This window comes from Parasteatoda tepidariorum, chromosome 8 (assembly GCF_982258835.1).
Source record: "Parasteatoda tepidariorum strain Cologne lab strain chromosome 8, Ptep-v5.0, whole genome shotgun sequence".
Taxonomy (NCBI): Eukaryota; Metazoa; Arthropoda; class Arachnida; order Araneae; family Theridiidae; genus Parasteatoda; species Parasteatoda tepidariorum.
Window position 1 is genome coordinate 92,433,605 of NC_141762.1, and position 14,591 is coordinate 92,448,195.

A 14,591-nucleotide genomic window follows, 5' to 3' on the forward strand; every position below is an offset into this window, starting at 1 on the left:
CATAAATTGGTACATTAACATACACAGGGGTGATTGTGAGCCCAAGTCAAAATTCCGGAAAATTTCTTGAGTAAAAAAAAAAAGTTTAAATCGAAAAATTAGAAAAAAATTTAAACAAGGTTTTTTTCTTATTTTCAATATTTCTTAGTTTACATAAAATATAGTTAAAATTTTACACATACCTATACCATTTACACATACCTATGATAACCTGGAGAAGTAATTGAAATTTACAAATATGTCTTTCTTTCTTGAGTTTATTATAATAACTATTTACTGATAAAAAATGAATATAAGCTTATAAAGTATCAGGATCTCCCTTACAAACAAATAAAATAAACTGTGTTTTCAAGTTCCACCTTTGACCGGATCACGGCTAGCGAAAAATCCGGAAATCCGGATTTTTTCCGGAACACAATCAGCCCTGTATGCACTTATATATCTTATGATTTAAAAATAAATTTAAAAAATTCAACCGCTTTTCAATTTACTGAGTATTATCTTAAATTTTTTAAAATTTCAGTTTTAACCTGTTTTTAACGCTTAGCATGTCAAACACCATTTTTTGATGTTATACACTCGACTCCATTTCTTAAAACATAACCGATGATACATAAAGAGAAAATAAACTGATTTATGACATTTAATTTGTCATGAAAGAACGAGCATGAAAAATTATGCAAAGTTACAAAAAAATACAAATACATGAAAACGTTTCCTTTAATAATAACAACTTTTCCTTACTCTTTTCACATGAAAAAAAACAGGTTGCTTAATAGTTGGCTTAATCTGAAAAATATGAGTTTATTAAGATATAAGAGTCTAATTAGGTTTTCTTATGTTTCTTGACGAAACAGGAGATATTTCTGTATCGTGATGTCGCGCCAACTAGATTTTAAACTTGCAAATTTTCTTTTAAAAAATAACAACTGGAAAGAGATTTCCATATTCTGATCAGTGGCAGAATAATCGAAGTCTTGGCAACTTCTGAGCAGCGATCTGTGAAAAACTAAAAATAAATATCGCAGAAATGGATAAACTTGAAAGATCTAACTTGTAGCCATCCCCGGGCAAACATCGACATGTTTTTTTTTTTTTTTAAAGTTGCAAGTTTAAAATCTATTTGGCACCTTGGAGATTATAGTTAATGCGGCAGTACAGGATACAGAAATATCATCTGCCCCGGGGTGGCAACGAGTTATACCTTTCTGTGATTTTTTTCTTTCTTTTAGTTTCTCGCCGGCCATAGCCTGAAAGTTGAAAAGACTTGGCGCTTATTATGCTACAGATCATGATATGAAAATCTCCCCTCAGAAACCGATTGTGTATAAGCCACAAGCTAACAACTGAAGCTAACTTAATTTTATTTTCCTATCCACAACATTACATCCCAGCATTAACATATACATGTGTTTTAAATGGTGTTGATCTGATATTTTCTGATTTCACCAAAATTTAAGCATTGCGTCATTTTAGAAAACGAGAACTCCGGAAAAAAGGCATAATAAATACAAGAAAAATACGCACAGTTTTACCAGATCCATTAGGTCCCAAAATCAAAGTTAAAGGTTTGAAAAACTCGACCATTTGTCGATTATGATCTTCTGGTCCGAAACTTCGAATGCCCATGATAGACATCTTCTCAATGACTGACATGGTGATTATACAAATTTACTCTCTAAAAAAAACAATAAAATATGCACTTGAAATGTCAAAATATTAAGTTTACGTGGGGAGTATTAAATACGTGATATACCTGTTGACTTGAATTTTAAAAACAATGGATAAAAAGCTTTGAAGATCACAAAGTTAAACACAAATTATTACAACACAGAAGAATATATTTCTCGCATCATTGTACATTTATTTGACACAGCAAAAATTAACAGCTTAAATATTTTAAAATTAAAAATTATGAATCAGAAAGCAGACGACAAAATAAATGTGATTCGCGCGTTGAGTGAAAATGACAGTTAAGTTCGGAAAATTAAAAAATAAAACTGATTTTACATTCGTGTTGTGCTAGCTGACCATTCGCGATTGCAGCGCTCGATTACATCATCTGGGGAGAAGACCGGTTCCATGTAAAATTTCCACAATGCTTTCTGATAGAACCATGCTCAATTAAGATTTCAATCCCTGCAGTTTCCTAAATTAAAATTTTTTTAATCCATTTGGAAATCAGGAACTAGTGTTCCTCTTTCTTCTATGCCTCTTCACACGCTAATGGTGAAAGCGTAAGTTCTATTGTACGCCACAAGTATCCCATTTCGATCGCCCATATTCAATGGCGTAGCGAGGGGTGGGAAAGAGGGGGCATCATGCCCCGGGCGCTACTCACAAAGGGGCGCCAAATGGTCCGCAAAACAAAAAATTGCTGGATAATTTTTTTTAATTATAATTAATTTCTGGAAAATATATTTTAAATTAGTGCCAGTGTAATATAATAAATGTTAATTCATAAATATTATTCATAATATTTAATTTATATTATATTAAATTCATATTAAATATATTTCAATACTTAATTCACGTCCTTGTCATCGCGCTCTGCTTAGAATAAAAATGAAATGTTATTAAATGTTGTATATAAGTTTAATGTCAGCATAAATTATATTGTTTATTTCACTATGTTATTACCTTTCAAGTTCAAAGCATTCTTGGTAAGTAATAAATCAAATAAGATTACCTACTACATCTATTCGACGATTCTATTATTAAGTGAATAGAGTATGAAAAAATTTGTTAACAGGAAAATTTGTTGTTCTCATATTTGTCACCACAAATGAATTCATTCATCTTCTGGCGTCCCGCAGAGGACTGATCGTTAAGACACGGTTCCCAGCAGATCACCGATGTCAAGCATCACTTGCTGCGGTCAGTGTGCGGGTGGGTGATCCACTTGGGTCAGTCTGCGCAGGGACCGAGGGTGTACGGTATTGGTCCTCGTTAAACTGTGCTACCGTAAAGTGCTCGACTTCGCGTGCAGGTCGTTGGGCTACCGAAGCGGGGGTGCCATCCCCTCCGCAGAGGATCAAAATTGTGATGGCATGTCTTCGGATCATCCTCAGCAGACCATCGCCAATAGCCCATTGTGCAGCTCTAGCGCGACGTAAATGAACTACAACAACAACATCATCTTCTGGCATCTACAGTTCGAAATCAACTAATAAACGATATCAAATGAAATAAATATTATGGACTTTTGTTTGATTCAACTCCTGATATCTCTCATCGAGAACAAATGTCCCAAGTCGCTAGGTATGTAGATGCTGATTTTATCAATAAGAAAGTTTCCATCAAAGAATCTTTTTTGAGTTTTATTGAAATACATGCTAAAGATGCAGCCTCGATCGAAAATACAATTTTCGAGAAATTAAATTACGATGAAATTTCATTAACAAACTGCAGATCACAATGTTGCGATAATGCTGCCGTGATGGCAGGTCACACATCTGAAACGCGATGGAGCGCCACCGGAGCGGTTATCGTTATCATCTATGGGCTATAGAATATAAAAGAACTAATAGAAAAATTAGCAGAGCACACTACCACTACAAGTGACAACAGAAGTGAAGCTACAATTCTGTTGTAAAATATACTAACCTTTAGTTTTGTAACTTTAGTTCATTTCTGGTACGAAATCTTAAGAAGGATTGATCGTGTGCAGCTCAGATTACAAGATCCTAGAATGAATTTTAGAGAAGTGTTCCATGATCTGAATCATTAGCGACTGAACTAGCCGAAATTTGAGACGAGCTCTGTAAGGAGGCAATAGAAAAAGCAGTCTCTTTGTGAAAAATGGGATATGGATACAACAATACGTGCCTGGAGAATTGGCTATGGTGGTCATTCAGCAGAAAGTGAAATTTCCCCGCGTAATGGAAGGAAAGCACTTTTGATCGTCTCCATCAAGAAATGTGTAAACGATTAAGTGACTTTAATTTCAAATTTGGATTTCTACAAGACGTTGAAAATTTATTAAACGAGGATAATGTTGATAACGACATTGAAAAAAAATTGTAAAAATCCGGGTGAATTTTATAATACATATTTCAATGTAATAGAACTTTTTATCAAAATATATGACAGCAAAATGTTACTCCGCAGTAGAAAAGAAATTAAACCTAAAACTCCATTAGAATTTCTTACTTTTATAATCAATCTCGAATGGAGAATATGTTTTTCCAAATCTGAGAGCGGCATTTCAAATACTCTTGACTATCTCAGTACCAATTGCTAGCTGCGAAAGTTCATTCAGCAAATTAAAATTAATTTTGACAGATCGCCTAAGTGACCTAGCATTTCTTCATCAAAAACACGGAAAATTTAGACATAGTAATTAGTTTTATTAATGTATTATAATCATATGATTATTAAATATATGTATCTCCTTAGGGATAATAAATATTTACTTTTTTATTGTTTTAAAACTGCGTGTTTCTAAAATATTTCTTTATAAATATGTAAAATAAATAATTTTGAACTAATTCTAGATGATCATATACATTTCAAAATCTAGTCTTGTTCTCTCAACTACATTTTTTGTCTCAAATTTAAAGCCTAGCTTGAGTCTATGACTTTATTTATTATACTTTGTTTATTTATTTATTTGCGAGTATATTTTACATATAATATTATATGGTTTTCGAATGGGAGGGGGGGGGGGGCGCTAAAAGGGTATTGTACCCCGGGCGCGAGTTAAGCTCGCTACGCCACTTATATATTAATCCAAAATTTTGACTATACTTTGATTTTGATAAACGCTAAGAGGGTTCTGTCTCCAAGATTTCGGTTGTCTTCTTTAATTTGACCAAGAAACGACAAAGAAATGCTGGCCTATGTTGTGGAATATTTAAATGTAAGAGTATACAGTGCTCATCCATTGACATGTGAATAAGATGGGTTACAGCTCACTTTAAAATGCTTAAAAGAAAATTTATGCTGCAAGTTTTTTGGTCCCGCAGTGGACTGATCGTTAAGACACGATTCCCAGCAGATCACCGAAGTCAAGCATCACTGGCTGCGGTCAGTGTGCGGGTGGGTGACCACTTGGATCAGTCTGCGTAGGGACCGAGGGTGTGCGGTACTGGTCCTCGTTAAACTGTGATACCGTAAAGTGCTCGACTTCGCGCGCAGGTCGTCGGCCTACCGAAGCGGGGGTGCCATCCCCTCAGCAGAGGATCAAAATTATGATGGCATGTCTTCGGATCATCCTCCGGGATGTTTCCCAGACAGTGGCGTATCTAGGGTATGGCAAGTATGGCGAATGCCATGGGCGCATTATTTCGAAAAGGCGCAAAATCAATCAACATCGACGATTATTTTTTTATTAAAAATTTCAGTAATTTTTTTTTTTCAAGTTATGGCAGAATTAAAAAAAAAGCATACAACATTTAACCTTTCCTCGTGGGCTCGAAAAGAAGACATCGAGATCTTTTGAGGAACTCTTTTTTGTAACTGGGGGAGTGAAGTATGAAAGGGAACCGCTAATAATAAAAACAAAGTAGGTGACGAGCGTTAAACAATTTTAGTCTCCCACTGTTTTAATTTTTTTTCATAACTTCGTTTGAAAACTCATAGACCACCTCAGTTAGGGATAATAGCAGGGCCAAGGTTTCCAGCTCTTTTGCATAACTCGAAAAGCGCGAGAAATCTCCTTCGGTTGTTATATTATATTCAACATTAAAAAAAATGGGGGAAATAAGAATAAAAAAACATTCCACATACCAACTCTTTTTGAACGACTTGACGTCTGTGTGATAACAATTCATACACGTTTCTGCATTCATTCACTAGACACTTTCTTTCATTATACTTTCAAGTTAAGCAACAATTCGCAATAAATAAAAAATTTTAATGTTCATGAATACATTCACGATAAATACTAAAATAAATCAGTAATAAAAAGTAGCTTTTTCTTTTCTACTATTATATTTACGACGATTTCGGCAAAAGCAAAATTTTAATTATAATATCGTAATTTAGAGAATAATGCAGAGTTTTTAATAATTACAACTCTTACTCTCTTTACTAACTTTTTGATATACTCCAATAAAAATATTTTTAATATCAGAGAATTTCCTAAGCAATTCACATTTAATGTCCATCAAAATCCTTTGACAAAAAGACTTTTAACCCAGGGGTCTGTCCAGACATTTTGTGAAAGATCCGTTTTTCGTGATCCGTTTTTTATTTACAAGACTTTATTGAAACTGTAACTCAGAGTCAAACTATAATATTGCACAAATGAAAAAAAAAACACTAAAATAGCCACAAAAAATCATGGTTATATATAAAAAATAAAATAATTAACTAAATAACATAATTTAGATTACAAAAGTATAGATTATGTACTAGCATTAAGAATGTATATTGTAGAATTGTGTTGAATGTGTATTGTAGTACTTATGTATGATGTTATAACTCTTGAGAAATATATTGATATAAGTCACTGCCTTTTTCCTCGGCAATACATAACGTATTTATTTAAAATCGTGTCCTTTTTTATAATAAGAACAGAAAACAAATCCTAAAAATAATATTTATTGATTTCGTTTATTTAAACTAGTTTACTTAGACATTCATTTAAATTTAAAATAATTTACTTGGAAAAAATGCTTTTCTACTTAGGTTATTTGATATTATTTATGTATTTGAAAATGCTATCTGTAAAATTAAATTATAGTAATATAAGCTGAATCTTTAAATTTAAAATATTTATCTATATGAAAAAAATTAGTAGTACAACAGACTAAAAAAATGAAAGGCGAACGAAAGAAACTTGGGAAGTTCTAAAGGAGAGCCATCCATTTCTGGGGAGGAAATGGATGGAACCCCTTCAGGCAGAAAAACCAGATGACCAGAGGGATGACTTGAGAGATGTGAAAACCATGGGGTGTCCCAGTCTAGCTTAGACTAATTATTCTGTAGTGAAATGCTTGTAAATCTTCAATTTTATCAGGGGTTAAAATCTCTTTGAAAAACGTTTTCGGAATCTGCTGAATAGATTTCAAATAGAACCCCTTCTATAAATTAGCGTAAATCCTTCCACAACAGGAGATTTTTGCCACCCATGGTGGGAATCACCTCCACTAAAGTGTGAAATACTGAAAATAGGAGGTTCCTCTGCCTCGCTCAACAAATAATTTAAACCAATGAAACGATTTAATAATGAATACACCCCACTATTTTGAAAAATAAAGGACAGGCGTTATAAGTAGTTAGGCGCTCATACAAAAAATGCTGCTCGTTTTAGTTAATGTTTCAAAATTTAGGACAAGAAAATCAAATATTTGAAGTCTTTAAATTTTTATAATCTATTTTGATGCAGCTTCTGGGCTTTTATAGTTGATTCATTGATTTAAAAGAACAACGTGTACTACAAGGATTTTCTTTGATTGTAAGTAATCATTTCCTAAATATTTAAACTAATGCATTATACTTTCCCCTATATCTTTCATTTTATTTCAGATTATAATTTTCTTCCTTTAAAAAAAAAAAAAAAAAGAGATTAAAGAATTTTTTAAAAATTTTATAAGTCTTTTACAATACATATCACTTACATTATATTTGTATCACTACATATTATATTACTTGAAAAAAACTGTTATACTGTTTTTAAAACAATACAGTATTTTTCCTTGTAAAATTACCTTTTCTACAATATAACATTTTTCCTTGTTAAATTACCTTTTTTTAAAACGATGTAAAAAATGTATACCTTACAATTTAATTTTTTTAGGATTATAAATAAAATAATAAATATTTACGAAAAGTTATTTTTTAACAAACGACCTTTATAATTCTGGGAAACTTTTTAAATTCTATAGGAAAGCTTTCGAGTTAGTTCTCATATTGCGGCTACCCCCAATACTTAGGGGTACAGAAGTCCAAATCAGTAGAAAAAATGGCATGTTTATTCAGAAGAAGTACGTTTTAGTGTCTGATTTCGTAACTTGAAATATTGTCCCTGCATTTATTAATTAGCATATTTTAAGTCACCTCCTTGAACCATTGACATGAGAAGAACGTGAAGATCTGATTATTATATCAAAAGTTATCAGGGTAGTCCGTTTATTTATTTTATTTTTTCGCGCACTGAACGTCTTAAAACTTATAATTCAAATCTGTTTAATTTTTTTTCTGCTTTTTCTCTAATTTGTTCCATTCTGATGCGAAGAGAATTTTTCATAATTTGATTTTTTTTTTGGTCTACTTCTTAACTTTTTGCCTTTTTTTTTTCAATTATTTCTAGATATTCTTAAACTAAGACGACAATTTCCTCTAATTTATTTCTCATTAAAGAATGTATTATTGTCGCTATTTTGTCTAGAGTTCTGTATTTAATTATATTTATATTTTTTCTTATTATCGGTTATTATATAATGTTTGTACAACTTAATTATATTAAGAGCATCGGTTTTTTGTAAATAAAAAACTAACCAAATTATAAAATTTGATTGTAGCTATTTTATTTGTAATTGTCATAACAAATCGCAATTATTTACACTGTGATCTTTAATGAATTTATTATATCAAGATGATTTTATTGTTTTGGTATTATCAAAGCATGATTATGTTTAAAAACAATCAATTTCATTCAGTTTAAATTTTGGAAATAATGGGTAATAATCCGGTTATGTTACAGTTCTTCTTTAACCCAGAGACATTTCTTGCGTGTGAGTATTTTTGTTGCCTAATTATATTTGTTGCTTAATTAAACAAATTGTTAGAATTTTTATTGACAGTTGAAGAAACGCAAGAGAATCTTCTTTAAATATGATAAAGGAGACTTTTTTTATTCCTAACTAATGCTAATTTCGAACACACGTGAATGCATCACAATTAAAAAGAGATAATTTTATTGTTATAGTTAATTTTTATTTATTTATTAATCTATTAAAAAAATGCAATGCAATCTTTTTGGAAAATTTTATAACCGTTGTTGAACAGCCGATCGAATTGTTTGAATTTGCGACTGCTAATGTTCAACTTCGCAGCCTTGTAATTTTGAACCCAATTCAGAAGACAAGGGAACTCCTGTATCGAGCATTTTGGAGAAATTTGCCTTCGCGGAGGAATTTTTTGATTGAACTAATTCGCATTTGCGTTACATGGAGAAGAGGATCACGAAAGCTTCCCGCGCTTAGTCTGACGGCAAGGGTAACCAATGATCCGTCAAGGAGGATATTTTACGTCAGCACTGTGGTAGGTGCAAGCCGGATACGGAATTCGTGTCGAGCAATCATTGCAGGGAATCGAACCCGGCTCACCTCGTTGGAAGGCGAATGCTCTATCCCTTGAGCCACCACGGCTCTTTTTGCAATATTGCCAAAAAGGCTTAAATACTTCAAACAATGCTTTTATTTAAGACATTATGAATATTTTAGGAAGGGCGCAAGGGCGAGATTTGCCATAGGCGCTTCTTTCCATAGATACGCCTCTGCCCAGACCGTCGCCAATAGTCCATTGTGCAGCTCTAGTGCGACGTAAATTAACAACAACAACAGCTGAAAGTTTTTGACAACTTTTAAACTCATAAATTTGTTGAGATAGAAAATAAAAAATATGTAGCAGATTTGGACTTTTATATATTGAACGTAATTTCTTTATTAGGTTGAAATTGATCTAAATAACAAAGTTTTAGCGAGTATTTAGTTAACTTTGACAAAAAAGACCATACGCAAATTTTAATCCCTTAACAGTGACAGTGCGAAATGTGCAAAATATATTTCAGAAAAATGGACCAAAAATTGAACATTTTTTTGTCTGTTTAATTTTGTTTTTTGTATTATTATAAAAGTTAGAAAATGGTTTTTTATTACAAAAATTAAATTTTTAATGCAATAACTACTGTAATTATAATTTTTACATTCACTTAAGAAAGTAGTGGATTACACACTTCTTATTCAATTAGAGCAAATTAAACAAAATTTTGAAGTTAAATATGATATAACTATCATAATATAATATAAAAACAAAGTATCATGATTTTCAGTGCGTAAATTTTGCAAATCTCTTACAGTCAGTATGGTATATCCTAAAATACGGTACTACACACAAGCCCATATCGCTCCCTTTGGAATAAATCGTGTCTCATGTCTTATCCTCTTCCCTTTTTCATCGGTTTTACGACAGCATATATAACACTGTCTAGTTGAAGTAGATTTTTTTAACGTTGGTGGAATGTATTCTGGAAAGCGTTAACCTGTGAGGAGCAGCAAGGTTACATTAGGACGCCCTGGTCCTGGTAGCTGAACATTAGGTTTATTTTGTGCGACAATTACTATTCTGTAGTTCATATTTTTTTTTGCACCTCCTACTGAATTATATATAATGAAGGAATTATACAATGCCTGATCTAGGAGAAGGAAAATATCTTTTGGTAATATTTTTTACCTCGTTTTCTTTCAACTGGGTAGCTTGTAAGATGTTGATCGAATTTATCAGCACCTCCTATAGTGTTGTTGTAGTCATGAACTACTTCTGGTTTCAATTTCTTTTCTTTTTTCTTATCTTCAAATTCTATCATTTCTGCAATATCGACTGAAGAAATCATGTAAACATCTTTTTCATCGTGCCATTTTATAGCAATAACTTTTTCAAGTTGACAAGCGATAGAACGTCACCTTTCTTAATTTTTTTTTGTGTTTCTTTTTTTTTGTTTTTGAAATTAGGTGGCAACTCCTACTTAATTGTACGTACTGTGCCGCATGTGTCAGTCGAACACTGTTGAATTAGTATATCGGCCAACTGTGGAGAAGTATAATAGTTGTCGGTGATCAGACAATATCATTTTCCTATCATCAGTGACATAACCACTTGACCAGACATTCCAAGAAGTCAGTACCAATTTTTTTGTGCCCTTTCCTGTGCATATAATACTGGAAAAAATGCATTCCGTCTCGCATAACATAAATGTCCCAAAGCGAGCTCTTTTTTGAGGCATGTACTGGATCCATCCCATTCTATACCCTTATACAGCGTAAGACTTTCGCTCACATCGTGATCTGGAACGTATAAAGAAGAATATTTACTTTAAATTAAAGGAAGATAAAAAAAGTTATTGAAAAAAGGATTATTGCTTTTAGTAAAAAATTAAATTTTAAATTGAATAGGATTACTTTTCCATTCTTATTTCCTATAGTTAAATTTCCGAAAAATCCAGTAAAATTTAGATTTATTGCGTGTGGTACAAATTGTTATAATTCTAGTATTAGTAAAAAGTTTTTTTATTTTATCAAAATTATTTTACTTAAGATTAAAGAAGAGAAAAATATTGTTATTCATAGTAACGTTGGTGTTTTGAATTTTATTAATAATAATGTAGTTTCTAATATCAATACTTTTGACTTTGAAAATCTGTACACCAGTATACCACATGCACAAATAATTGAAATTTGTAGTGGTATTTTTAATAAATATTTATTTAATGAAAATATTGATAAATCTTATTGGGTGGATATTTGCAGGTTTAATCTTCTTGAAAATGCACTTTTTAATGGTCTTAATTTTTATAAACAAAACATAGGGAATCCGCAAAGTAATTCCTTTTCTGGTGCTTTTGCTACTATTTTTTTGAAGCTAATTTTAGCGAGTTTAATAATTGTAAAGCATTTAGATATATTGAGGATTTAATTTTATTTAATTGTGACAATTATGATTTTATTTTTAATATATATCCTAAAGATTAGGTTTTGAAGAAGACCAATGAAAATTGCTTAAATGTTGAATATTTAGATTCTAAAATTGATATTGTTGATAAACAAATTAAAATTGGTGATAAAAGAAAGACTTTTAAATTTAAACTTATTTTTTTTTCTGTAATTTTAATACTAATTTGTGCAGTAAAATTTTCAAAAATTTAGTTTTTTCTCAATTGTTTAGAATAAATAAAATTTGTAATAGTGTTGAAAGTTTTCAAGAGGCAACAAGTAATTTTTTTAAAAAATTTAGAAAATAATGGTTTTCCTTTTAATTTTTGTAATATTGATTTTAAAATTAAGAAAATGATTGAGAATTATTAGTTTCGTTTTCTCATTTAATAGGGCAAGATTCAAGTCTTGATCGAGTTGCCCCGGTCAAGCATTTCTGTTAATGATGTCACTATTTTCTAGCTCTTTCTTTTTTTTTTATGTCTCTTTTTAATCGAAAATTAGGGGTCGCTGTTTTTTATGTTTATTACTGTTTAGTTGTGTCTCACCGTCAGTAGTGTAATTTGGCGATTAGATTTTTGTTTCAAGTAAGCTTTTGTGTGTACTATTCTTATGTATTTGCCTTGTTTTTATACTTCCGTATTTGCTTTATGTATCTTATATTTTGTATTGTATTCTCTTCCAGGACTTTGGCAATGCCTTTGGGGTACACACAGAGCAATTTCAGACATTTATCATGCCCTCACGATAGAAAAGGTTCTGCTTTTATGACTTCCGGAGCTGGTACCCCCTGAAGACGTCAGCTTCGGTAGCCATATATATTCATTTTTTAGTATTTCATTGCTTCTTTTGTTTTAATTCCTTTTCGATTCTTAGCTGTTAGCGCGTTTTTCCACTGGAAGTAATATTTTTAATCGCTTTAAATATTTTGAATTCTTTTCTTAATATTCCAAAAAAAAACTCCGTCGCCAATATCCTTGAACTGTGAAACAAAAGAAAAGGCTTTCTTCTCTTATATTCACTTCATCTTTCATTTTACCCCTTGCGTCACTATATGGTTATCGGCATTTTTCGATATTCACTGAAGGTTATTTTTAATCAATAAGTGACAGGACTTTTCGGTATTTATCGTGTGTAATTAATTATTTGTTTTGACAGGCATGTTCAGCAGAAGATTAAGCTCTGCAACTGAGCCTGACAGTTAAAGATTTTAAAATTATGCAGGCTAAAATTCCATCAGATCCTGACAAATCTGATTGCAAAATACGCAATTACGAAAACAAAAACTTTAAAACTACAAATGATAATAAAGTTTTTTAATTTATTTCGTTATAAATGCGCCTTTTTTAGGATACTTATGCATGATTTGCTTTTTCTACAAAAAGTAAATAAGTATTTTTATTTTATTTAAGCTCCTCATTTTATTTGTTTTTACAGGTATGTTCAGTAGAAGATTAAGCTCGAGAACGGAGATTGACAGTTGAAGACAATAAAATCATTTGGGTTGAAATTCCGTCAGATCCTGACAAATCTGAATGCAAAATATACAATTACGAATACAAAAACTTCGAAACTACAAATGATAAGAAGGTTTTTTCAATTTCTTTCGTTATAAATGTTACTTTTATTTTAATTCTAATTGATCTTTGAATCGTTATAAAATTGAGAAGTACATGAATGCCACATGTTTAATCACAAAAATAAACTACCTTACAAAGAAAAAATGCAATTTTCAAATTAGAGTCTCAGGATCCATGCATTTATTGAACCCTTTAAAAAGAAATTTGCGAAAGTCACGAATACATGCAGGAAAGTCCGAAATGGTTTCACCAACACTTCCAATTCGCTATAATGGAAAATATTCAACAATTTATACCTTTTTATACCCATAAATACACTTAGGACAACCTATGTAATAATAGATAGTTCTGTCACTATTTCTTTATTCCCATTGAATTCATGTTTTACGTTTATTGAGTGGTAAAGCCGAAAGTAATAGCAGTTTGACTATTTCCTCCACGTTTTTATCATTCATGGACTCTCTCTCACAGAAATAATGTTAGTTTTTGAAACTCAAAAATGCTAAACACCTTTTTCTAGTCGTTTCCTGATAACAGAAAAAAAAAATGAAATTCGGTCGTTATTTTGAAATGTGAGGTTCAGTTCACATGTTCTAACGGCTCTTAAAATAATCGATGTGTATTTAGAAGAGCAAATGGGATTGCATGTATCGGTCGTTATAATTGTAGGTTTGTAGTATTAAGGAGGGGAGCGCCGTACTAAAGAGCGTAGACTATATATATAATATTAAAATACTTTAAATACCTAGCTCCTAATATCTTAATGTATACATATAGCTTTAAAGTTTATTGGTAACGATAGTTTTAAAAAGAGTGATGTTGCAAATTTTTTCAAAGTGGTAGGTTTTATTATCATAGGAATGTAAATTTTTCCAATTAGGGCACGTGCATGATCGGAAGAATGAACCGATATAATCTAATTTATAATTAATTTATTTTATAACCACGTTAAACAGCCAATTCAATTCTGAGTCTACGACTATTATTGTTGAACTTCTTAGCCTTCTGACTTTGGAACTAATCCACATTTGCGTTACATGGAGAGGAAAACCATGAATACCTTGCCAGAAAGGGATTCTGATTTGTCTACCACTGAAGATATTTTACATCAGCACTGTGGTTGGTGTGATCCGGGAGCAGAATTCGTATCAACCAACCGCAGCTGGAACTCGAACATGGGTCACCTCAGAAGGAGACGAGTGCTCTATCCCCTGAACCACCGCTGATTGATTTTATTTAATGGGTCTTTTTACGGCAGTTTAGCTTCCTCAATTCGTAATTTTTCCACAGTAATATGACTTCAAAATATTTGATTTTTTTTTCGGCCCAAATATGTATACAGTTTTGTTTTTCT

At 31.6% G+C, this 14,591-nt stretch overlaps 1 protein-coding gene across 3 annotated transcripts in view; it reads right to left on the minus strand.

Annotated features, from left to right (window-relative positions):
• The window catches only part of rad50 (DNA repair protein rad50), a 104,459-nt gene that overhangs the window by 74,417 nt on the left and 15,451 nt on the right, over positions 1 to 14,591 (minus strand). Inside the window, exons 1-2 of one of the 3 annotated variants that reach the window (XM_087169342.1) lie at positions 1,757 to 1,975; positions 1,528 to 1,678 (exon numbers count right to left, since the gene is read on the minus strand). The exons of 1 other annotated variant lie outside the window; for it this stretch is intronic. In XM_087169342.1, the coding sequence (XP_087025468.1) occupies positions 1,528 to 1,656 (129 nt within the window). In that variant the 5' untranslated portion in view covers positions 1,657 to 1,678; positions 1,757 to 1,975. Of the gene's footprint in view, positions 1 to 1,527; positions 1,679 to 1,756; positions 1,976 to 14,591 lie in introns of those variants that run through there. One more of the 3 variants, XM_087169343.1, reaches the window with a different exon arrangement.